The sequence below is a fragment of the Bombus huntii genome, unplaced genomic scaffold (assembly GCF_024542735.1).
Source record: "Bombus huntii isolate Logan2020A unplaced genomic scaffold, iyBomHunt1.1 ctg00000072.1, whole genome shotgun sequence".
Classification (NCBI taxonomy): domain Eukaryota; kingdom Metazoa; phylum Arthropoda; class Insecta; order Hymenoptera; family Apidae; genus Bombus; species Bombus huntii.
In genome coordinates, this window is record NW_026099330.1 from 493,140 (window position 1) to 520,589 (window position 27,450).

The 27,450-nt window shown below is 35.9% G+C and overlaps 2 protein-coding genes across 8 annotated transcripts in view; both read left to right on the forward strand.

The window, feature by feature from the left end:
* The window catches only part of LOC126876351 (venom serine protease Bi-VSP-like), a 101,472-nt gene that overhangs the window by 49,299 nt on the left and 24,723 nt on the right, over positions 1-27,450 (forward strand). Inside the window, exons 1-3 of one of the 2 annotated variants that reach the window (XR_007694131.1) lie at positions 3,762-4,504; positions 4,717-4,812; positions 4,889-5,148. The gene's annotated coding sequence lies outside the window, so the exon portion shown is untranslated. Of the gene's footprint in view, positions 1-3,761; positions 4,505-4,716; positions 4,813-4,888 lie in introns of those variants that run through there. The other variant, XM_050639203.1, reaches the window with a different exon arrangement.
* On the forward strand, positions 468-27,382 carry LOC126876349 (venom serine protease Bi-VSP-like). Of its 6 annotated transcripts, none has more exons than XM_050639189.1 (6): positions 468-572; positions 1,990-2,187; positions 2,358-2,453; positions 2,525-2,679; positions 3,008-3,062; positions 27,325-27,382. In XM_050639189.1, the coding sequence occupies exons 1-6, from the start codon at positions 470-472 to the stop codon at positions 27,351-27,353; spliced, it is 636 nt and encodes a 211-aa protein (XP_050495146.1). In that variant the 5' UTR covers positions 468-469; the 3' UTR covers positions 27,354-27,382. The 6 variants fall into 6 exon arrangements, with proteins under 6 accessions (XP_050495146.1, XP_050495147.1, XP_050495151.1 ...); XM_050639190.1 differs by lacking the exons at positions 1,990-2,187; positions 2,358-2,453; positions 2,525-2,679; positions 3,008-3,062 and adding exons at positions 25,555-25,752; positions 25,923-26,018; positions 26,090-26,244; positions 26,573-26,627; XM_050639194.1 differs by lacking the exon at positions 468-572 and adding an exon at positions 1,867-1,918.

Here is a 27,450-nt window from a genome sequence, read left to right on the forward strand (position 1 = left end):
GCAAGGGTGGACACAGCATCCAAAAGGGCACAATCGTCATCCTCAGAGAGGACAACGTTCCCTCCATGCATTGGCCTCTGGGCCGAGTTATCAAGGTTCAACCAGGCGCCGATGGTGTCATCCGGACAGCTACAGTTCAGACGGCAAAGAGCATTTTGGATCGGGGCGTCAAAAGGCTTGTCCCACTGCCAATTCAACCCGATCTCGAGAAACCCGAACAACTAGCCACCGAGACGAAATAAGATGGGAACTTCAACCACACCTCGCTAGTTTGATCGGTACCCTCTCAACGGGGGGAGAATGTTACGCCATGCGGCTTACAATAGGTCATATTCTTAACTATCGATCGCGGCACTATAATGTCGCAGACGGATCGTCGCGTCTGCCCGGCAAACAAACATGGTTCATTAAGCAGGGCGACTTCCAGAAACGTCGACTCGTGGCCCGTATTTTACCTCGCAGTAAAAGAATGTGGCGTGATCCGAACGTAGTGGGGGTCGCCTTCCAGAAAAAACGAAAAAAATCGAAAGGCGTTCAGAACTTTTCGAGAAGTCGAACCGTCAACACATGTGGTATGTCGCGCATTACTTATCAACCAAAACGCAGTTACATTTTTTTTGTTCCATTTATATCTTTCTAGTTAATAAGTTGTTGAAATAAACATTAATTTATTTGTGTTAATTCTGTGGAATTTCATTGAACTACCCTTATTATCATAATCGAAATAAGGGGATCGATCAGTTCGTGGCGTCGATTATTTAATCGTAATGGGAACTTACAACTCTCGTTGACGTGCTATCTCGCGATCGCGTCTCTCCGCGAACGGTCGAAACAAAATGATTCACTAAAAACTGTCCTGAATTCCTAAGAATTTATTTACCGAAAAACTGACAAAGTGTTTATTTAAAAAATGAGGTTGAAGGTAGTCCTTTTCTTTCATTTCATTCATTTTCATTTTCTTTCTTAAGTATGGCTAACACAATATCTAATCAATTAAAATTTTATATTTTCACGTGAAAAGTTTCTTTAGATAATTATTATCAACATGATGACTCACTCTTACGGATTAATACGTGTCTGTAGGGCAATCCGGTGGACTTGATCGGCTTTTTACTTCGAAAGTTGAGTAATCGGTGTCGCTTTCTTACGCATCTTTGAACTGTATAAATGTTTTAAAATTGTTTGATCCAGAATGTACCACACCGGACAATCAAGAAGGCAGGTGCCTTGACTACAGAAAATGTAAACCTCTGCAAGAAATATGGCAGATACAGTACCGTACAACCACCGATTTTTATAGACGATCAGTGTGCAGATACCAGGGCAATGTTACGATCGTTTGCTGTCCGAACGATCCAAACAAAGAGAAGAGAGAAATTTTAATAAAAACTGTGTATAAGTATAAGGCTTTGCGACCACCATACTGTGGTTTTAGCAACGTCTCTCATACCAGGGTGGTCGATGGTAAACCAGCTGAACTTGGTACGTTTTATGTCTTTCTTTCCGATTAATAATAAGCCATTTACTGCAAAGAATGAACTTTAAAGGCATTAAACAGCACATCAATGTACATTTCAATTAGACTAAATAATAATGCTATGATTTTATCGGTAGTAACTTTACTTATTAACTTGAATTATTTCTTTCTTTTACTTCATGTTAGGAAGAGTATCTTTTTGCTTGAAATAAAAAATTGATATAGGAGTAATAATATGGATAGAGATCAAAAACTGTTAGGGCAGAAATTACACGTTTGAACTTTATAGTTCAGTATAGTTCAAATAGAAATTATATAGAATTATTTAATAATTTGTATTCCACTGGAATAAAAATTTAATTTCTGTCTTTATCAAATCTCTATTTCAGAGTATTTGTACGTATGTACTTATCGTCTGCTGTATGATCGAATATCGAATAGGTAATAATCGTTGTTACCCGTTATGTGAGAAAAAATTATGTATATTCACAACTATGACTATTGCATTTTAGGCGCTTGGCCATGGATCGCTGCATTAGGTTTTCGTAATCCCCGAAACCCAGACAAACCACTATGGAAGTGCGGAGGTTCCCTGATATCGGCTAGGCATGTTTTGACCGCAGCACATTGTGCACATATGGATGGAATAGAAAACATACACAATCATAATATTGTCATTCTTAGATTGGTGGAGGAGGTGCCATTTTCGAGTAAGTCCTCAAATATATATATATATATATATGCTATTGAGTATTACTGAAGTATCATATCCTGAAATTTCTTACTGTACACATATATTGTGTCATAAAGCGTGTATAATTCTTTCTCATACTTTTGGTCATTCGTTTCCTGCATTTTCATTTATTTTTTTATTTTTCAGGGTACGTATATCCCATTTGTACGAAAGAGCCCCTACGAAAGAGCAACTTCGTCGGCTATAACCCCCTTGTTGCTGGATGGGGAGCATTAAGATATAGTAAGTGATATCAATTTTATAATAAAATTAAATAGTTCCAGTCTTAAATATCTTTCTTATTTTCTTCGTAGGACGACCACGACGTAATGCATTAATGGAAGTACAAATGCCAGTGATTAAGAACGCCGAATGCAAAATAGCTTATTCCAAATTTCCTAATGCACCTGATATCACTGATGGTATAATATGCGCCGAACATGCTCAGGGTGGAGAGGATTCTTGTACGGTAATTAAGTTACAGAGTTACTACAAACTATACGGTATCTGAAGACACGTCGATTCGAATTAACATCAAATCGACGTCTTAAACATTAAAAATAATAGATAAACACAATTTAATAGTTTTGCCCACTTCTCACACCTCGTTATGGTATTTAATCTAATTTCCTTCTAATCTTAGTTTTGCTCAAAATACATATAACATGTACGTTATAAATTGGAGTATTTCAATACACAAATCAATAGAAGATTATTACTGTATATAAGTATAATTTCAATACAATTCGATCGATATATTTCAGTGTCTTTGATTAAAAATTTAACGATCCTTTCAGGCTGACCGCGGCGGACCACTGCTGATACAACATGAATTAACCTCGTATTTAATAGGTATTGTGTCTTATGCTTATAAGTGCGGCACAGCTGGGTATCCCAGCGTTTACACTAGGGTCACATCGTACCTTGACTTCATTCTCCAAGCGATGCAATAATATGATATTACTGTTCCATAAATATCATTGTGTAAAAAACGTAAAGTTGGATTTTCTTATTGTGGAGATAAGAAACAGCTCAAATTTACATTGTTTTGTACGTTACAAATTATAGGCTTAAAATGTACGAAATGTAACTTTGAAACGACACTAATTTTTTACGCACGATAAACCTCCACGACTTAGGTATGTAAAGATGATAAACGTGTATTAATTCTATTAATTTGGTAATAATAAACCAACTTTCTGAGAAGTTCTGTAAATTTCGTTTCTGTTGTATCAAGAGAATAATGGAATATTCCACTTAGATCGTATACTTCTTGTACGTACGTACAAAATTTTCCGGCTAATCTAAAACACTTCATAAGATAGAGAGCTTCTGGAAATTCGGACACAGAGAGTGCATAAAATACAAGATAAGTCTCGTGTCTTTCAAAATTATTTTTTATTCGCTAAAAACGTCCTGTGTACTCATGCAATCACATGCAACCTCGAAACTTCACTTATTTTTTATCACTTTCCAATTCAATACACAGTTTCAGCATTTTTGACTATATGTAAGAGAAATTTCCATTCAGCCAAAGGTGTACTTACAGATTATAGATTCCTATACGACTCTCAGTAAAAATTTATCCGCACTCCAGATAGTTAAAACTTCTGTCGACCGTATTGATCCATCTGCACTCTTCGTATGACGTCAATATCTGTTCAGTGCTGCTGCGCAGGTTTCTTTGTGTTACGTCAATTCGTTTGTGACCGTTGCGCGAGTAATGGCGCTTTGCAATGGTGATTTGCAGGAAAACAGTGCAGGATGCTGTGATTCGTTTCTTGTGGTCGGAGGTTATGTTTGATGCCTATATTTATCAAAGATTTAATGCACATTATGGAGAAAGTGTTTTGTCACGAAGTGTGTTTGAATGGGCACAAAAGTTCAAAGAAGATCGCACGAGTGTTATGAAAAAACAGCTGGACGCCCGTCCACATCCACGATGACAACATTGAACGTGCTCATGAACTTATGCTCTATGGAATAGACGAGTGACACTGGATAATGTGGCAAATCATTTGCAAATCAGCCACGGCTCTGCTTATGCAATAGTGCACGACAGATTTGGATTTTAAAAAGTTTGTGCGAGATGGATGCCGAAAAAGCTGATGAAAAGGTGAAGACGACGATGCATTCGTGGTTCGCAGCTCAGCCCAAAACATTTTTTAATGAGAAAATACAAAGGTCCTTCGGCAAATGGACAAAGTGTATACAGAAATCGAGTGATTATGTCAAAAAATGATGTATGTCTTTTTTGACAATTGCTTAAAATAAATTCTACACCGACAGAGCGGGTAACTTTTTACTCACCCTCGTAAGACACTTAAATTTCCAATCTATTATGATGAATAAAAGAGCTTATACTATTAAATCTAATTGTATTTTGTTGCATGAGAGTACACGTGTATGTGATGTACATTACCTTTATATCCCCTTGAACGCTTCAATATTGCGCATATATACTATATTTTGTACAGCTTCTATAAAATTTCGTATGTTTGTTTAGGCTGTTAATCTAGAGGCTGGAGTACAAAGAAGTGGCACAATGATGTGGGCTGATGACATTTATAATTATCAAGGAATCACCCCTACATTCGCTCAGGTATATATCGTTGACTATAACGTATTTAACATATATGATTGTTAGAATATTAATAATTAATTTTTAATTCTATCAGAATTTTAATGAAACTGTCCCTTGGGAAGGAAGAACTGATACCTTGATATCACGGTTTGTACATCCTATATATACGACAAATTTTAGAACATTATATAACGAAGAACCAGATCGTCGTGGCCATGTGATGTGAATAAAAGGACTTGAATTTGATGATATTTTTATAATGTTAGATAACATAACTAAGTATCTTCACAGTAAGATAGGATGACATGGTTTACATGATCTTAATGTTGTTCACTCGAGTGATGATATTATAAGGAAAAGCGTAATATCACAGGTAGGATGATTCATAATTTAGAACTACTAACTCATGTATGTATTAAAAATTAAAGAAATATATTAAATTTTATAGGATATTTATGTTTAGTAACCAGTAATTCAGAGATTGGTATTCATGGTTACTATAACGAGGCTGTAGAAACGCACCCTTTCTTCTTTGCAAATGGCCCTGTATTTATGTCTAAGCCGAAACTGGAACCTCTGAATAATTTAGATTTATTCTTGTTATTTTCTAAAATACTTATCTACAGTATACCATAAGGAATGATACCGTATCGCACCTAATCAAGTGCCTTAAGAAACATCAACAGGATATCACAGTAATCCCTTATCGACTGATATGTAAGTAAAAGTTATCTGTCATTGTTATACACAATTATGTGTTAGTGTTATACACAGTTATTTATCATTTTCTATTAATTCAGTTGTAGCCACTACAATATCTATGACACTGGTAGTAATTATAAGAACAATAATGATGTTCTATAAGAGGAAATGATGATTAGGAACAAAAACTTACAGGTAAGTCAAAGTATATGTTATTTGCCATTTGAAAAGAAAGTTACTAACTTGGAATTTTTTGATAAATAATAATTGTGCAAAATATATTGGATTTCAAATTTGTCAAAAATTGAAATTTAAGAAGCATTGTAATAATATAACATTAATATTTTGATTTTTCAGGAGATATCATGCGGTGGATGGATAATATGTAAAAAATATTAAGCAGTATATGAATTTTCATATTGCGTAGAGATAACAAAATGAATTTTAAAAAATGTCGACACGGTAATAAGAAATAGCATCGTGACAAAGAATATATAAAGACAGTTTCATTTTTTATAAATAAAAATTTGTTGTTCCAGATTTTGAAATACAGTGAAACGTTTAATTAGTATCTTAATATCTTTAAATAATTATTATTTTAGAATCAATTGTAATTGTATCATACGTACTTTTGAATTCGTGCAAGAACATATGTAATTTTGAAGTAGTTATTATTAGGAAACTGTTAGACGCGAACAGTATGCGAAAAGTTAGTATGCAGTGTAATAATTATCAATCAAAACACAAGAATTAAATTCTTGAGGAAAAAATTTCCGGAATTTCTTATTTACATGATTATAGAGAAATCCATAATAAAAAGGAGCTGCTTTCTAATACTTCGCTTCCTTGTAATGCCTACGTTAACAATAACGAGGTTCGACTTTTTGTTTTTAGAGGGATACTGGAAAATTTGAAAGTACAGTACCATTGGGAAGAAAATCACGATATTGAAAACGATATTTGCAAGTAAATTTCCAAAAAATCTGTTTTCAAATTTTCGCTTTCTATTTCACATTAAAAGAAAGGGAGGGCTGCCTTCTTTTTCTGCAAGACAAAACAAACATTCTGAATCTCGTATCAATGAATGATGTCAATAAGTTATTTTTCTTTTCAGATTGAACAATATTCCAGATTTATTCATAATTTCATACTACGCGAAGAATAGACTTTCATAGGTATATAAAGGAAATATTAAGTATAGGAAAACTCTTTTTCGTTGTAGGTGACATATGCTTCACGGTTGAACACATGTATTTTTGAACACATATAAATGAAAAAGTACTCTTATGGAGAAAAAGAATTGATACCTTCGATTGACATTAGATAATGTATATAAACTTATGAACAATCACTATCACTATCAGTTTGTATTTTAGGTGCACACGCAGATTTGTTGGAGTTCTTATAAAATGTACTTCCTGTACGAACGTTTTATTCTTCCAAATTTTACGATACTATGTCTCATATGATAACTATATGGATTAAACGTAATATAAATGATCCGAAAATAGACTCGAACGACATTAATTGTCTTTCTATTTATACCAATATCGAAAATACAAGTAAAGCTGGAGCAATAGTATGCAAGAATGGACTATTTATTATTTTAAACCAAATCATAGCATATTCAGAATGCACAGTATTATCATGAAATGTAAATGAATCAGTTGTAAACGAACGATTTTACTGTAAAATCGTTGCCGCCTTTTTTTCATCTGAAATATAGCAGCAATGAGTACATTCTTTTAATATATAATAAAACGAGATATCTTTATAAAGTTACATATGTCATCACTGGTAACTGTTATCTCGTATGACACCAAATATACCGTTAGTATGGAATGATATTTTTATGAAGATATACTTTAATGATAGATTTTATGAATGAAACGTTATATAAGAAAAATTATCTCTTGTTATTCTATGAAGTGTAGTAGCTAATGAAGATTAATTTTACGAAGTATTAGAGCAAAAGAGAATTAAAAAATTAAAAAGATCTAAATAAGATTGTTCGTGTGGCTTAATTATCTCAATTCTGGTACACCACTTGTTACATTCTAACTAATTAGCGCTAAACAATAACTTGCAAATATTAAAGATATTAACACCTAAAGGTTTTCAGGAAATTTTATAATATTTGATTATTGTATATCTAGTCATTGATTGATAAAATTTCTTGTATAAGCATAGATCGAGGTTGACGTCATACGCAGATTGCATATCATTGACAGGTATCGTTTTAATTTATTTTATGGCTAGAATCGTTTGAATATTATACGAATAATTATTTCCATTCGAACGATTAATAAATCACGTACCTATAAAAGATATATTACGAAAAAGAGGTGACGAAACAAAAAAATATTGGAAATTCCGTTGTCATTAGATCAATTACTTTTGCAATGATTTTTATTTCCATGTAATTACATATGAAATGGGTAATTCATTAACATCTCCTCGAATCGAATATAATTCGTTACACTTCACAACGATTCAAATAATGGACGGGAAATATATAATAACTTTCCTGTCCTTGCGTTAAAACAGTACTGTACAAATCAGATGATACAACCTAACCCCAACCTAACCCCAAAAAACCCAATTACATCCACATTGCATGACAGCACACTTGCAATGGATTTTTGTGATTTCAATGTCACAGACAATGACACAACTAATCAGAACACGTTCGAGGCTATAGACATTGAAATTACCGCGTGTTTAATACGTTTAAAGCATAAATCTAAATTTCACGCGATTATTTCTTTGTACATTGTGAAACTCTTAAATTATCTTAATCGAATAAATAATCCTAATGTAATAAAACATCTTGAAATAGACCTAGATATCTGAAACAGAAACTCGAAGGATAAGAAATCCTAAAAGGTACTAATCCTAAAATAACAAACTCCTAAATAATAAACAAGTGATAAAACCTGTTATAAATAATAAACCTTACCTGGAATAATCAAATCCTAACTAATCGAAAATAAAATAAGGCAAGCAATTCTTAATCTTTCAAGTAATTTTTCCGAAAACACAGAAAGATAGAGAAATTAAAAAGACGCAGCACAAATTGCAGCACAATGAAAGTTTCGGAGCGATGAATACGATCGTATTAAACTAAATAATTTTCAAAAGTGAAATTACACTGAAACGTATATCGATGATATTTGTCATTTCTACGATCTGTTTCGCTTGATCGTGCTTCTTTTCTGATGTAAATTCAATTTATAATACGAACTAAGTTTCCTTTATTATTATTAGTCCTGCGTCTTTTTAATTCGTCACTTCTTTTATTTCAGAACAATGACGGGCTCCAAGATGCTGTTCGGATGTTTGGCGTTAATTGCTTTTCTGCATCCATTAGTTCACGTTTGTACTTCGAGTAGTACAGCTCAAGGTTTGTACTTCGAGTTGTCTTTTTCCATGCACTTCAAATTCCAATACGATCTGGTCACGTGGCCTTCGTACAATTTCGAAATTTTACCTGTTTGGTAATCGTCAATGAAAAAAGAAGTTATGCGTGACCTCAACACATTGAAACAATTTTTATGATTTTTTATTTGCCGGTTGGTCAGCAAGTTAATGGAAAAATTTCACTTAACTATTCGCGTTAATCTCTTCGGTTTAACTTTTGGGAAATGCTTCGTTAGCTTCGGGAATATTCCAACGATTCGTTTTACGTACAAAATAAGCATGATAAATATTACATCACGGTAATGTAATATCGGAATATATTAAAGGTGTAATTTTGTTCGATTAATTATAATTTATTAATAATGGATTGAAAATACAGATATTAGTTAGACAGAGAAACGATGTTTGATTAACAGGAAAACTAAATGCAACGCTCGTATTTACAACAAATAACTTGACAACTATTTGGTAACTCTCTCTCTCTCTCTCTCTCTCTCTCTCTCTCTCTCTCTCTCTCACTAGCAACTCTAACACTCGACAACACTCGCAACTCAATTCTAACGACTCTATGCTTCGACGTCTCGATCAACTCTGATTCTCGCAACACGCACACTTTTCGATTCGCCTTGAATAGCGAAACCGTCCTTCTTCTAACGTTGTCTATTGTTTCCCTCATACCTATGTAAGAACTACCAACTACGTGCCTTTAGTCACGTAGGCACTCTTAAATGTAAACGAACCACAGAAACACGACGTACACGGTTTTTCTATTTTCAGCCGATCTCCAATCAAAGCTATTCTACGATATTACAATCGGCCTTTCCTGACAATCACATCTGCCCTCAGATGTGCTCATCATCGCCGCTCGCACTTACATCACTATCGTCAGCATTCCACCATTTCATGTGATCGGCTGCCGTGGAAGTTGTACGTGGCCCTTCGTGCTCCCCCTCTCGCTGCACTATGCATCGGTCATTTCGCAGGACTTTTATCACCCGATACGGTCCAAGAAACTTCGGATGCAGCTTTAGCCCGGGACCCCTCTGCATCCTCTCGATTGCCACTAGATCTCCCGTCCTGTATGCTGTCGCCTTCTTGCGTCTCCTGTTATACGCCCGCTTGTTTCGGATTTGGATCTCCTCAATCCGTCTCTTTGCGTCCGCACGCAGCTGATCTCGTTCCTCTTGGAACACCGCGGCCTGTTCGTCCTCGATGCTACTGCTCCTCTTTCGCTCTTCCTCTATCTTCCTCTCCGTTGTTTGTTTACCCATTTCACTCTTGTCAGGGGCTTTGATCGTCGTGGCAGCATCGTGACATTTTCGTAGGCTCGGTTCGTACATGGAAGACGTTAACAACTTACCATCTACCGAGACTATGATCTCTTCTTTTTCGAAGGTCTTCACGTTCATCGTGTCCTCGACAATCCCATCGTCGTCCTCGTCATCCACATCCTCTGTATATCGATATTATTGGAGGGATTCCGCACGTGCGACTTCCCTTGTCTTTTCGTTCGCCTTGCATTCACTCTCTTCGAGTCTATCCGAAAACTTGAAACAACCCTCGCACCCGCAACGCTATCCTTCTCAGTAAATTCGCAAATATCATCAACAACATCCTTAGCCAGATTCTTCCTCCTCGTGATGTTCGCTAAGTCCTCCTGCTGGCCGCAAGAATCCGACGAGGACACCATCTCGTGGTCCACTTTACCAATCACCACGTGTCTTGCCACTATTCTCCGTTCCTCCGACACTTGCTGCACAGCTGCCCGATACTTCTTCAAAACTTCTGCTAACTCTTCTTTATTTTCTTCCAATTGCGACAGTAGCTCAGTTCGTTCGCGACTAGCTACATTAACACGATCTTCTGCTTCGGAACGTTGCCGCAGTACTTCCTGCAACGAAGCCTGCGTCTCATTCGGTTCTTGCTCCAGTGCCTGTTTCGCTTTAACTGCAACTGCTCTAGCGCATTCTGCATCTTCTAACTGGTTCTTCAGCTGTCGTAAAGCTGCTTTACCCGTCGAGTCACCTTTCGATCTCTCCAGCATCGTTTGAGCGTCTCTTAGCAATGCTTTGGTTCTCTTCAAATCTCTTTTTAGCCTATGTTGCATGTCCTTAACGTGTGACAAATCTATCTCACTCGCCTGTGTCTCTACATCTATCTTGAGGACTTCCGGACACTCATCGGGATTTTCGTCCTTTATTCTACTAATAAAAGATTCTCCCCCTTTTATACTTATTTCAACAGTGTCCAAAAAGTCTGCGCCAATAATAAGCGAATGTTGCATCACTGTGTCTGGAACTACGTGTATGGTTATACAGTACGACTCATTGTCTATAATAATGTTCGTGGAAAATTTCCCGAGCGTAAAATTCCTTCCGGAACCGACACCGCCAAATCCAACGATTTCCCGACTTAATCTGGGCGCTCCGATTTTCACATGCTGATCTGCTCGCATTAGAGTCAGCTCACTACCGGTGTCTATCAACGCGCTCAATTTGAAATTTTCCATCTTAACATCCTTACCACGCCTTGTTTGTAACGACCGAAACACGCTGTAAACTTTTTTTGAGGGCTCACCCAAATTGTCGCAACTTGATGCGATGTGTCCGTACTCCCTACATTTGAAGCAATTGTAGCATCGCGTCTTCCTCGCATCTCCAGATCGACCGGGTTCCTTGTTCCTCTCGGTTTCGGACAGCTTCGCCACCGGCTTTACCCTGTTACTCTTCGGCTCCTCAAATTTCGTCCTCATCTCCATATCTCTTTTTATCGCTTCGTAGCGCCTGAAACGCTCTTTTAATTGCTCGATATTCCTGGCTCCGTATAGCACAGTCTTGTTCGCGACCTCGTCGGGAATGCCTTGAATAATGTAGTCTATCAAGGATTGCGTATCAACCCTTCCTTGTTTTGCAATCCCGCACATGTGATACATATATTGTTGCAGACTCTCATCTGCTTTCTTCTTTCTATGGGATAACTCGCCATGTATCTGTTGGTCGCTTACTACATTTTCAAACTCATTCCTCAACGCCTTTTTTAGCTTTGCCCAGGACTTCGCGCATCGTTTTTGTCGTACGAAGGCCTGAGCGGAGCCTGCGAGTAATTTCTTAGCATAGGCCACCATGTGGGCGTCTGACCAACCCCACACTTCTGCCATTTCCTCGAAGTCTTCCACCCACTGATTTACCCTCAGCAGATCATCCCCGCTGAATTTCTCTAATGAGTCTTCCACGTCTTTAAGACTCAACATCGAACCGACGCATACCTTCTGCTGCTACTCATCGCGGTCCTGATACACCGCTCGCGTGCCTCTCCTGTATTCTCGCGCGCCTTGTTTATCGTCCTCGCCTTCACTTTCGTCGGAGCTCTCTTCTTCCGACGATACATCGTCTCCTTCTAGGGCCGCCTGTAGCCGCGCGCGTAGTTCGGATTTTCTTCCCGTTACCTTCAACCCCAAGCTAACGAGACGCGCTCTCAGCTCTTTCGTCCTCAGCTTCTCGAGGTCTTCCTCTCCCTCTTGACTGCGTTCGGCTCTCTGCTTGCTTCTTAGATCTCGCTGGTTTGTTGGTTCTTCGCCACGCTTCGAATCCTTAGGAGTAGATCGACCAGGTTTGCACGCTCTGTTCAACCTGGCAACCAGCACTGATCTCGCACCGGATATAGGCAGATTCATCTGTGCGAGCTTACTCCTCAGCTCCTCCAGCGTCAAATCCTCTTCACCCGACAATCGTTCGTCTTCAACGTTTGCCATTTTATTCTATTCTTTTCTACTCCCGCAGAAATAGCTCCGTTAAATCGTATCGTTTCTCTGTCTTATTCAATCCCGGACGAGCCCCCACTTGTAATATCGGAATATATTAATAATGGATTGAAAATACAGATATTAGTTAGACAGAGAAACGATGTTTGATTAACAGGAAAACTAAATGCAACGCTCGTATTTACAACAAATAACTTGACAACTATTTGGTAACTCTCTCTCTCTCTCTCTCTCTCTCTCTCTCTCTCTCACTAGCAACTCTAACACTCGACAACACTCGCAACTCAATTCTAACGGCTCTATGCTTCGACGTCTCGATCAACTCTGATTCTCGCAACACGCACACTTTTCGATTCGCCTTGGATAGCGAAACCGACCTTCTTCTAACGCGTTTTTAAAACGCGATGGCGCTATCACTTTCTAAAAGCGTCGTCTTTACATTTCCGATGGCCACGGGCACACCCGACTGCCAGATATACAATGTATTATAAGAGTATCATTACCATACTTTTCATGAAAAGAGCAATTTTTCTTGATAACTATACTCTGTAACATAGATTGAAGTCGCTGATTTGATCCCTCTGATATCGTTGTCTTATGAGAGTCTCGCCTGGTCTTGATTGGTTCTGTTGACTCTTATCGTTGTGAAAAATCGATTCGTTGTGTACCTTTTTTGTATAGAGAATTATTTTGTGGTAGAATATAATGTTGTAATATTTGTGGTCTTTACTTTACTAATTTTGTCACTGTGCCGCTCTTTGGTTCGTTGAGCGATTCATATTCCGCATATATTCCGTACTTGCTTCGCTTGGTACTTTTATAATTTTCGCAGTTACAATAAAAAATTTAATTCTTAACAGATTAAAGATTTAACCTCTTGCTTTATAGTGTACAATAATTTTTTTTTTTTTTTTTTTTTTTTTTTATAGGTTATGTGATCCATAGTTTGAGTAAGTAGTACATATGTATATATATTTACGTGACAAGCTTTCATTTCAATCTATATTTAAGATTAATATTTTATCAGTTTCTGTTCGTAACAACATCGAAGTAGTCAACAAGTTTGAAGAGTATAATTAAGGAAGTTATGAAGCAAGAGGTTAAGAACAAATTCTGAAAGAGGTTATGTACAACTCAGTAGTACTGCTTTACATTACTTTGCGAATTACTTTTCAAGCATAAAAATAGTTTAACAGCCATTTATAGTTACTTCCTTACCATTACATTCATTAAATTCGTTTGATTTTGTAAACAAAATAACCACGCTGACCAGTCTCTTATTTAAAATAGAATTATTTTGTCATATATCCAACAGTTTACTTTCTCTTCGTAAATATTATTAATAATTTTATCAATTTCGTATACTTCCATACTTCGTATAAGTGACAATGAATCAGAAGAGTTTCATGGCAATATTGAACAACATACAGTCAACTACAACACCATTAGATACATCCACCATACAGTCAATTACAACACCATTAGATAACAGCAATACAATAGATTATAATTTTCTACGTGTCATTGATTCATCATCATCATTTTCCATTTTTTTAGCATATGTAAAAACCATCCAATTTAAAGTGTTTAAATAACAATAGCCTATACAATATAATTTTATGTAAAAGAATTGATTATACCGTGCTTTAAAACCGTGCTTTAAAATCGATATACGCTGAAACAATACATCCCTCTGCGCTTCCAATTTGTTTTCGCACGAAGAATCAGTCCACTCATTCAAGGACTACGAAAGTTCTACTGGGATGAATGAAAACTTTTGTCTGACCCGGTGTGTATACACAAGATGCGCGAATCTCGAGTACAGCTTGCATTAATTAAAGTAATTGGTTGGTTTGGCTCTATATATATTCTTACTCTATATATACTTATATGTACTCTATATATATTCTCTATCTTATATATACCATAAAATATTTCGTGAAATCGCGTATTCGTGTCTAATGTCAGGGATTCTCTTTCCATAAGTCTGCGTTTTCTATATTATCTTTCTTCCTTATCAGTAGGCATTCTCACAATTTGTGATTAATACTGCTCGTACAGGAATGTTAGGTTTTTGACGTTGTAAAATTTCACGTGAAATAATAATGCCTATATATTGACTAATTTATCAATTAATTAAATCCGTGTATATCAAGTTTTCTATAATTTAGTACTTTCGTGTAACTACAGAAATTTGATGCAATATAAAACTTGATTAAAACAGCGATTCATTGGGAAACGAGAATAATGATGCAAATATCTTTGTATAGTTTTTATATAGGATTTCGATCGCATAATTAATCAGTATCTACTTACCAATCTTTAACTGAAGAATGTGAAGAAGGGCTGGCGGTATATAGACCGCAATTACGATCGTTTTCATGTAAATTGCCAAGCTGCTGTACATGTTTGTTATTCGTAAAAAGTTGCTATGACAAGCGGAAAGAAATAGACAATCCAGAAGTATCTGCAATAGAAATCAGAATACACTCGTTTTCGCATGGTTGGATCAATTTCGCGTGGGACTAACCTGATTGAACCTAACGCGGGATAATTGTGTTAGGGAAGTGATACATTTACACTGTACATGAGAGTGTGTGTGTAAGGGCCAGAGGGCGTCAAGGTCTTAGTGGAGACAAAAGACTGTTGCCAGATGTTAGAAGAATCTAGGATAGTCGGTTGGCGACAAGCGTGCGTGCAAGACGTTCTTCAGAGTGTAATATAGATGTATAACTGTTGCGTGGGAAATATAGTCAATTATTTGTATTCCCAAATCCTCGAATTTCCTTAACATGGTAGCAGAGCGTGGTTACTAGTTTTGCAAGATATTTAGTGCGTGGTTACGATCTTGCGAGTGAGTTTTCAGTAAAGAAAAAAAAACTTTCAGAGGAACAAAATATACTTCGAGCACGTAGGAACGCTTGAGTAAGAAAAGAAAAAAAAAGAAGAATCAATTAAAATGGAGAGATCGGAAATCATGATACCTATATTCGATGGTGAGGATTATGGAATGTGGAAGCAAAGAATCACGATGTTTCTCAAATATAAGGAATGCGAGGTTGTTACAACTAGAATGAAGAACGAAAGAGACGATGAAGACTGGGACAAAAAGGATTTGAAGGCGATAAATATAATTTATAGTGCAATATCGAACAGACAATTGGAGTATGTTAGGGAAGGAAAAACGGCGTATGATATAATAAAAAGGTTCGATGAAATGTACTTGAAAGAGTCGACGGCACTGCAGATCGTATGCAGAAGGAGATTGGAAAACATAAGACTGGAGAACTACACTGATTCAGCATCATTCTTTAACGATTTCGAAAAATTAATAAATGAATTAAAAAGTGCGGGCGCACAAGTAAGTGAGAGGGAAAAGCTGAATTACATGCTGAATACGTTACCCGAAGAATACAGCTACATAGCGGACATAATAGACGCATTGAAAGAAGAGAATCAAACGGTAGCGTATGTGAAAAATAAAATAGAAATAGCAGAGAAGAAAAATAAATCCAATCGAGGAGAAAGGCAAACCAACGCCTTTTCTGCAAAAAAGGAAGGATGCTTCAGATGTGGAAGATTAGGACACTTTGCGAGAGAGTGTCAAAATGGCGTCCAAGCGGGAAGCAGTAACGGCTATTGGCATGGGCCAACACGTGGTCGAAACAGAGGAAGAGAGAACAAAGGCAATACGAGCAGAGGACGTGGAAACTTTCATCGTCAATCAAGAACCGGCACGGGCGAGCATGGAAACTCAAGAGCAGGCATATGGACAGCAACGGCGCACGCAGCAAACAGCAGTGAGACGAATGAAATAAGTAAGAACGAAATAGTGTGGCTATTAGATAGCGGTTGTACCGATCACATAATTAATAATATAAATTATTTCGATAAATCTATCGACCTAAAAGAACCGGTAAATATATATTTAGGCGATAATAGACCGATAAAAGCGACAAAAGTTGGGAATGTTATAAGTTATTTTGAAGCATTCGGAAAACAAAATAAAATAAATATGAGGAAAGTATTTTACGCGAAAGAAATGTCCGCAAATTTGATTAGTTTAGGTAAACTAACAGACAATAAGAATACGGTTATTTCCAAACGAAATATTGCGAAAGTAATAGATGAGGATAATATACTTACAGCTGTAGCGTTCAAAGAGAATGGGACATATAGAATAAAAAGTATATTGAAAGGGAAGAAGCACTTAGTAAACAGCGCCGAACGTAGTGGTATGAGTAAAAAGGAAAGATGGCATAGGATGCTAGGACACGTAAATTTTAAATATTTAGAGATTTTGGGTAAAGAGCAGCTAGTGACTGGCATACCGAATGAATTTGAAAAGGAACTTTTGAAATGTAGGGTGTGTATAGAAAGCAAAATGCATAACTTACCTTTCAAAAATAATCGAACTAAGGCTAGGGAAATAATGGAAATTATTCATACGGACGTATGTGGTCCCTTTAAGACTACCGGATTCAATGGAGAAAAATATTTCATTTCATTTATCGATGATTATAGTAAAATAGCTAGGATCTATTGTATAAAATCAAAAGATGAGGTCTTTGATTCTTTCGTACAGTTCGTAAATGAAGCCGAAAATTTAACGGGCAAGAGGTTAAAAATATTAAGATGCGATAATGGTAAAGAATATTTAAATAATCGAATTTATAAATTTGCTAGGGATAAAGGTATAAGAATAAATAATTGCCCAACATACGTACATGAATTAAACGGGACAGCGGAAAGGTATAATAGAACAGTGATGGACATGGCGCGTTGCTTGTTAGCGGAAGCGAAAGTACATAAAAGGTACTGGCCGGAAATAGTTTGTACAGCGGAATAACACCAGCTCAGATAAATGACCCTCTAACTTACCTTTGTCCTCGTCGACGTCAGTGATTTTAAAGCTAGTTATAAAGTGCACTTCTCAGCCAGCGTCCACGGCAGTCAATATTATTTAACGGGTCTTAACGCGATGTAAAAAGGGAAAAAGGAGGAAAGAAGGAACAGGGAAGCAAAGAGGAAAAACGAATTTTTCATTTTCTCGAAACTGGATCAAGTTTCAGGCTGCTCGCCAAAGAGTCTGTAGCTAACGAGACAAGATCAGACAAACCACGCTTTAAAATCCCCACAGAACTATAATAATCCTCGAAATCAATACGATTCGTCGATCCATCGCCTGATTAAAAAATGAGATAGGATGAAGCTCACTAGTCGGCCTTTGAACTTTCAATAGTGATTCTCTGTAAATGCTTGAAATTGACGCTTGGATTCTTTCCAGATTAACTAGCTTTGCCCCTCCCTCCCTTTATCTATTTTCTTAGATCGACTTAGACTGCCACAACATATTATCTTTCTTCTTTTCTTTTCTTTTCTTTTCTTTTCTTTTCTTTTCTTTTCTTTTCTTTTCTTTTCTTTTCTTTTCTTTTCTTTTCTTTTCTTTTCTTTTCTTTTCTTTTCTTTTCTTTTCTTTTCTTTTCTTTTTAGTGGTTAGAGATAAATTTTTCATGTCCTGACTGATAGTTATTTAAAAATACGATATCGCGATTGCTCGTCAAATTTTAAGCCAAGATCTTGACGTAATATTACACAAACTAGCCTCGCTATGTGTAAAACAAAAATAATTCATGCCCGTAATAAAACCGCTGAAAACGAGATCGATGTCAATGAAGTTGACAATGAGGTACGTGGTAGTGATAAAAGTCGATTAATCTTTCTTTTCGAAAATTCAGAGATTCATCCGTTACGGGTTCCCTACGTACTCGTACAAAAAAAATACAGGACAGTTAGAAGTACAATTAATTGATCCTAACATCGCCGTACAAGGAGTCCTAATAGACTTCGCGAGCGCAGAGTAGTACGTGATAGAACAAGCGACTTAATTACAGCCAAAAATCATAAAGCCTAGTAATTTACCGTTCGCGAGCCCCGTGTTACTCGTGAAGACGAACAATGGTTCAGATAGATGATAGGTAGATTTTCGAGAACTAAATAAATATACGGTCGCGGATCGGTATCCTTTACCCCTCACTGCGGATCAAGTCGCGAGATTGCAAAAGCGAGATATTTTATTATTCTGGACATGGCCGGTGGGTTTCTCCAAATCCCTATTCATCCTAATTCTAGGAAGTATACAGCATTGATTACCCTCGATGAACAATTTGGATAATAAGTTGTTGTTTTCTTCGAATTCTTTTGTGCCTTTGTTCGATCCATTCTAAGTTGATCTAAGAAAATAGATAAAGGGAGGGAGGGGCAAAGCTAGTTAATCTGGAAAGAATCCAAGCGTCAATTTCAAGCATTTACAGAGAATCAAGCGGGCTGGTTAAGGTCGTGAGTTGAGCAATTATCCCGCGTTAGGTTCAATCAGGTTAGTCCCACGCGAAATTGATCCAACCATGCGAAAACGTGTATTCTGAGTGTATTCTGATTTCTGTTGCAGATACTTTTGGATTGTTTATTTCTTTCCGCTTGTCATCGCAACTTTTTACGAATAACAAACATGTACAGCAGCTTGGCAATTTACATGAAAACGATCATAATTGCGGTCTATATACCGCCAGCCCTTCTTCACATTCTTCAGTTAAAGATTGGTAAGTTGATACTGATTAATTATGCAATCGAAATCCTATATAATGGCTACAAAAAATATTTGCATCATTATTCTCGTTTCCTAATGAATCGCTGTTTTAATCAAGTTTTATATTGCATCAAATTTCTGTAGTTACACGAAAGTACTAAATTATAGAAAACTTGATATACACGGATTTAATTAATTGATAAATTAGTCAATATATAGGCATTATTATTTCACGTGAAATTTTACAACGTCAAAAACCTAACATTCCTGTACGAGCAGTATTAATCACAAATTGTGAGAATGCCTACTGATAAGGAAGAAAGATAATATAGAAAACGCAGACTTATGGAAAGAGAATCCCTGACATTAGACACGAATACGCGATTTCACGAAATATTTTATGGTATATATAAGATAGAGAATATACATAGAGTACATATAAGTATATATAGAGTAAGAATATATATAGAGTATATATAAGTACCAAAAATACATCCTAAGACGTGTATGCGATCTACGCTGTATGGGACGTGTTATAAATGGTTTCCGCTACTCAACCGCATTTGAATTTGTGAACACGATCGAACAATTGACACGAATTATTAATTCCCGTCTCTACTCTAGTAACGATTTGCTTTGGAACGAGGTCGAATCGTTCTGATTCCGCGCATGATTAACAAATAAGTACAGAGGACATCAATTACTTGGATGGCCTTCCTGAAACTTGATCCAGTTTCGAGAAAATGAAAAATTCGTTTCTTCTCTTTGCTTCCCTGTTCCTTCTTTCCTCCTTTTCCCTTTTTACATCGCTTTGTTTTACATCGCAATTTACATTTATTTGTAAAGTTTGAATCTCCTCGATATTGAAGATGTTGAAGCTGCAAGTATGTATTTCATTTTAATCCATTCGAGACCGAGATTTAATTGTAAGACGATACCTAGGTGTCGCTACGATTTGAATGTTTAGTTAGAATGATTCTGTGTTTTACTCTCTCCAGGGTATCCTTTTCATACTTTGATTTTAAATCGATGACAATCTTAAATAGTATGCCTCATATTTTTAAAATATAAAATTATATACTATGTTATTCTATAATGTATTATGTACAGTCATATATATATATATATATATAATAATTCTATATTGAAAAAAATATGAAATTAACATGATATATACATTACTACATAAGTTATATATAAAATATGTATACTATACCCTTGCCTACTGACTGATATGAATTTCTTTCGGTCTCGAATGCGTTAAAAGAGAGCGCAAAGAAGGCGAAATTACTTATTGTAATTAGTAAAACGACCTGAGAGGCAGACAGATACAAGAAAGAAGGAATATTATATTAGCGGCATTATCATGTTTTTGCTCTCTTTAAGTCTTTCATCGAGACAGACAATCTACAGGTATTAATCGACCAATTTCTCCAAGCTGATAACTTCGAATTGATGTTTATATATAAGAAGTGTTATGTGTTAATCTGTCTAAATGTTTAAAAGGTGTTATAAATTAAATGTTGTTAAACGATACGTAATTGCCTTTTGATCGTAAATTTTACTATCAAGGGGTCTTTTATGTATGCGTAATCATTGTGAATTATAACAATTTATGTGATCGATATTAAAGGTGTTTAAAAGCATGTAGTTTTTTTCTATATTACTATTCTCCTATATTATTATCCTATATTATTATAGCATTCCTATATTATTATAATATCCAATTACATGTTGATACACAAGATATACAGATTATTATTTATAACGTTTTGGTTTTCTTAATTGAGTCATTCATTTAGTACAAATGATAAGAAATTAGTAATAATTCACAAAAAAAGGATATCGTAGTAGAAATATTATAAAAAAACATTTTCTGTTTTAGTGTAGAGTTACTCCTTCTTACAGACAGTGTCGTACAAATCTGTACGTCTCTGAGAAAATGTAGGTATCTGAGCCCTTACTTCCTCAACAACTTTTAGATCTGATAGAAAAAAGAAACATACGAAGTAATAAGTAATGCTTACTAATAAATTCAACAAATACAGAGGAAGATGGCTAAATCGATAAATTAACGAGACTAAAAATTAATTACATCATGGATCTCTCGCTTTTAATTTTAAGCTGTAAATTACCGATATCGGTGACTGCCATATTCTCTTGAGTTTCCAAATCGTAAAGAATCTTTCCCCAGGGATTGGTCAACTGTGTATGTCCCCATGCGACGTAACTTGCTTAAGGAACACGAGCCGGTGATATGCAGGCAACGTATAATTGATTATCATTCGCTCTGAAACGCTGAAGTAATGACCAGTGCAGTGGTCCAGTGGTCATATTGAATGCCGCTGGATATATCAGCATTTGGCAACCTAACCCAGAGAAGCAGGAAATATGAAGCCACCGAATACCAATTAACTTCGTAGTTGCACGGTTCACATTCCATCATTTCTGAATATGCGAGGACAGTCCTCTTATTGTGCTTTTAATTCTTTTATTTGTTTCATTTTCAGCAAATATACTGGTTTTTTAAATTAAGCTTCTTTTTATACAGAGTTACAGATTATATTAATTTTATATAGAATATATTTAAGAAAGATATTTAATTTTTTGCTAGTTAAGTATTGATCGATTAAGTTACTGTACCTTTGTTCCGATAAATGCGTGCCATTTCCTCGAATCTAATATCATAGCAAATGCCAATACCTATTTTGCAGCCCTTCACATCGAACGTCGTTAGGGAGTTACCAGGACTGAGTGAATCACTCTCTCGAAAAGTAATCTTATTAGGAATGTCGATGTCGAATAGATGTACCTAATAACATAAAAATGTAGTCGCTAATTCTATTGCTGCAACTTTTGTAATTTAATATCAAAGTTACCAACTCCTAAACTTTAATTATTTTTTATTTAATAACTGACAGCGTTTTTATCACTTTCTTTTATTAAAAAATCCTATCATTTAATAATGTTTAAAAAGGAGAAAAAATAAGTATAATAATATTTTAAGTATGTGAAAAATTTATACAACACAAACACATTACAACAAAAATGGGCGTTTCCCGTATCATAACGTATTTTATAAACCGTAAATTATAGAATTGGTTATAGTATACGTATGTACATATGTATATTCCTAAATTATTCCTAGATAGAGTCACTTTCTTCGCCCCAATATTTTCAAATTCAAAGCCATAAAGGAATATATTACTTACCTTTCGGTGTTTTGCTATCAAAGTTCCATCGGGACCCCAAATAGTACAGGTATTGTACAATTTATCGCCCCCTATTTCAGGCATCGTACCACCAACTACATAGATGTTGTTTTCTTTAGCTGCGTTCGATGAAGCAACGCTCGTTTCACCATCAGGAATACTCTCGGCGTATTTTGGAAAGTACTCTGCATTGCAATATTTCAATTAATGAAAAATAACTGTCTTTTGTTCCAACCATAAATTAAATTGAAATGTTTGTCAGTTTTTTATTTTTTAAATTATTAAAATAACTAAGTTTTATATTTCGACTTAATTAAATATGCAATTACTTAGCTAATAGTATATATAATAAATTGTTTCTACAGGTTCAAAATGAAAAATGAATATTTAGAAATATTTAATTACGACAATGCTATTTGTGTTAGCATCAGTGGCTTGTTACTCAACGACTTTGCTAGTACTTTTTCAAACATAAAGTTAGTTTTCAATTAACACTTATACTAGAGGCGGAATTATAAATGCAAAATAATTGATAATACTAATTTATAAGTACCTAATTATTAGTATCTTAAAAAATATATTTATACAAAAATCACGATAATCATGAAAATGGGGAAATCCTATATTCTCGAATCAATTCACAATTTATTTTGCATATTAATTAGATTCCGCGCTCATCAGTACGTACTCACTGGCGACATCGAGAAAATTCCTGTATCGGCAATTCCTCGTACGACCAGAGGATCGGAAATATCAAAGGATATTATGGCGCAGCGCGAGTGGAGAAACAGAAACATATGAGCTTAACACCGTAATACTCTTATCATAGAAATAGAAGCAGTCCTCAATTCCCGCCCTCTAACTTCTATCTCCACCGATCCAAATGATCTCCTAGCCCTCACTCCCGGACATTTCCTCATTGGCGATTCATTAATGTGCTTACGTGATCGAGATTTCAGGGACATTCCATCGAACCGACTCTCCAAATGGCAGCATATCCAACAGCTTAAACAACATTTTTGGAACCGCTGGCATAAGGAGTATTTGAACGAGCTAACCAACCGCAATAAATGGAGCAAGGGTGGACACAGCATCCAAAAGGGCACAATCGTCATCCTCAGAGAGGACAACGTTCCCTCCATGCATTGGCCTCTGGGCCGAGTTATCAAGATTCATCCAGGCGCCGATGGTGTCATCCGGACAGCTACAGTTCAGACGGCAAAGAGCATTTTGGATCGGGGCGTCAAAAGGCTTGTCCCACTGCCAATTCAACCCGATCTCGAGAAACCCGAACAACTAGCCACCGAGACGAAATAAGATGGGAACTTCAACCACACCTCCCTAGTTTGATCGGTACCCTCTCAACGGGGGGAGAATGTTACGCCATGCGGCTTACCATAGGTCATATTCTTAACTATCGATCGCGGCACTATAATGTCGCAGACGGATCGTCGTGTCTGCCCGGCAAACAAACATTGTAGTGGCAAGCGCATGGTTCATTAAGCAGGGCGACTTCCAGAAACGTTGACTCGTGGCCCGTATTTTACCTCGCGTAAAAGAATGTGGCGTGATCCGAACGTAGTGGGGGTCGCCTTCCAGAAAAAACGAAAAAAATCGAAAGGCGTTCAGAACTTTTCGAGATGTCGAACCGTCAACACATGTGGTATGTCGCGCATTACTTATCAACCAAAACGCAGTTACATTTTTTTTGTTCCATTTATATCTTTCTAGTTAATAAGTTGTTGAAATAAACATTAATTTATTTGTGTTAATTCTGTGGAATTTCGTTGAACTACCCTTATTATCATAATCGAAATAAGGGGATCGATCAGTTCGTGGCGTCGATTATTTAATCGTAACGGGAACTTACAACTCTCGTTGACGTGCTATCTCGCGATCGCGTCTCTCCGCGAACGGTCGAAACAAAATGATTCACTAAAAACTGTCCTGAATTCCTAAGAATTTATTTACCGCAAAACTGACAAAGTGTTTATTTAAAACATGAGGTTGAAGGTAGTCCTTTTCTTTCATTTCATTCATTTTCATTTTCTTTCTTAAGTATGGCTAACACAATATCTAATCAATTAAAATTTTATATTTTCACGTGAAAAGTTTCTTTAGATAATTATTATCAACATGATGACTAACTCTTACGGATTAATACGTGTCTGTAGGGCAATCCGGTGGACTTGATCGGCCTTTTACTTCGAAAGTTGAGTAATCGGTGTCGCTTTCTTACGCATCTTTGAACTGTATAAATGTTTTAAAATTGTTTGATCCAGAATGTACCACACCGGACAATCAAGAAGGCAGGTGCCTTGACTACAGAAAATGTAAACCTCTGCAAGAAATATGGCAGATACAGTACCGTACAGCCACCGATTTTTATAGACGATCAGTGTGCAGATACCAGGGCAATGTTACGATCGTTTGCTGTCCGAACGATCCAAACAAAGAGAAGAGAGAAATTTTAATAAAAACTGTGTATAAGTATAAGGCTTTGCGACCACCATACTGTGGTTTTAGCAACGTCTCTCATACCAGGGTGGTCGATGGTAAACCAGCTGAACTTGGTACGTTTTATGTCTTTCTTTCCGATTAATAATAAGCCATTTACTGCAAAGAATGAACTTTAAAGGCATTAAACAGCACATCAATGTACATTTCAATTAGACTAAATAATAATGCTATGATTTTATCGGTAGTAACTTTACTTATTAACTTGAATTATTTCTTTCTTTTACTTCATGTTAGGAAGAGTATCTTTTTGCTTGAAATAAAAAATTGATATAGGAGTAATAATATGGATAGAGATCAAAAACTGTTAGGGCAGAAATTACACGTTTGAACTTTATAGTTCAGTATAGTTCAAATAGAAATTATATAGAATTATTTAATAATTTGTATTCCACTGGAATAAAAATTTAATTTCTGTCTTTATCAAATCTCTATTTCAGAGTATTTGTACGTATGTACTTATCGTCTGCTGTATGATCGAATATCGAATAGGTAATAATCGTTGTTACCCGTTATGTGAGAAAAAATTATGTATATTCACAACTATGACTATTGCATTTTAGGCGCTTGGCCATGGATCGCTGCATTAGGTTTTCGTAATCCCCGAAACCCAGACAAACCACTATGGAAGTGCGGAGGTTCCCTGATATCGGCTAGGCATGTTTTGACCGCAGCACATTGTGCACATATGGATGGAATAGAAAACATACACAATCATAATATTGTCATTCTTAGATTGGTGGAGGAGGTGCCATTTTCGAGTAAGTCCTCAAATATATATATATATATATATGCTATTGAGTATTACTGAAGTATCATATCCTGAAATTTCTTACTGTACACATATATTGTGTCATAAAGCGTGTATAATTCTTTCTCATACTTTTGGTCATTCGTTTCCTGCATTTTCATTTATTTTTTTATTTTTCAGGGTACGTATATCCCATTTGTACGAAAGAGCCCCTACGAAAGAGCAACTTCGTCGGCTATAACCCCCTTGTTGCTGGATGGGGAGCATTAAGATATAGTAAGTGATATCAATTTTATAATAAAATTAAATAGTTCCAGTCTTAAATATCTTTCTTATTTTCTTCGTAGGACGACCACGACGTAATGCATTAATGGAAGTACAAATGCCAGTGATTAAGAACGCCGAATGCAAAATAGCTTATTCCAAATTTCCTAATGCACCTGATATCACTGATGGTATAATATGCGCCGAACATGCTCAGGGTGGAGAGGATTCTTGTACGGTAATTAAGTTACAGAGTTACTACAAACTATACGGTATCTGAAGACACGTCGATTCGAATTAACATCAAATCGACGTCTTAAACATTAAAAATAATAGATAAACACAATTTAATAGTTTTGCCCACTTCTCACACCTCGTTATGGTATTTAATCTAATTTCCTTCTAATCTTAGTTTTGCTCAAAATACATATAACATGTACGTTATAAATTGGAGTATTTCAATACACAAATCAATAGAAGATTATTACTGTATATAAGTATAATTTCAATACAATTCGATCGATATATTTCAGTATCTTTGATTAAAAATTTAACGATCCTTTCAGGCTGACCGCGGCGGACCACTGCTGATACAACATGAATTAACCTCGTATTTAATAGGTATTGTGTCTTATGCTTATAAGTGCGGCACAGCTGGGTATCCCAGCGTTTACACTAGGGTCACATCGTACCTTGACTTCATTCTCCAAGCGATGCAATAATATGATATTACTGTTCCATAAATATCATTGTGTAAAAAACGTAAAGTTGGATTTTCTTATTGTGGAGATAAGAAACAGCTCAAATTTACATTGTTTTGTACGTTACAAATTATAGGCTTAAAATGTACGAAATGTAACTTTGAAACGACACTAATTTTTTACGCACGATAAACCTCCACGACTTAGGTATGTAAAGATGATAAACGTATATTAATTCTATAAATTTGGTAATAATAAACCAACTTTCTGAGAAGTTCTGTAAATTTCGTTTCTGTTGTATCAAGAGAATAATGGAATATTCCACTTAGATCGTATACTTCTTGTACGTACGTACAAAATTTTCCGGCTAATCTAAAACACTTCATAAGATAGAGAGCTTCTGGAAATTCGGACACAGAGAGTGCATAAAATACAAGATAAGTCTCGTGTCTTTCAAAATTATTTTTTATTCGCTAAAAACGTCCTGTGTACTCATGCAATCACATGCAACCTCGAAACTTCACTTATTTTTTATCACTTTCCAATTCAATACACAGTTTCAGCATTTTTGACTATATGTAAGAGAAATTTCCATTCAGCCAAAGGTGTACTTACAGATTATAGATTCCTATACGACTCTCAGTAAAAATTTATCCGCACTCCAGATAGTTAAAACTTCTGTCGACCGTATTGATCCATCTGCACTCTTCGTATGACGTCAATATCTGCTCAGTGCTGCTGCG

Bases quoted from the DNA above. Each gene is read 5' to 3' on its own strand.
- LOC126876349 (XM_050639189.1), top strand. From the start codon at position 470: ATGTGGCGTGATCCGAACGTAGTGGGGGTCGCCTTCCAGAAAAAACGA. The intron at 573-1,989 runs GTATGTCGCGCA...ATTGCATTTTAG, and splicing joins TCGAACCGTCAACACATGTG to GCGCTTGGCCATGGATCGCT. The intron at 2,680-3,007 runs GTAATTAAGTTA...CGATCCTTTCAG, and splicing joins GTGGAGAGGATTCTTGTACG to GCTGACCGCGGCGGACCACT.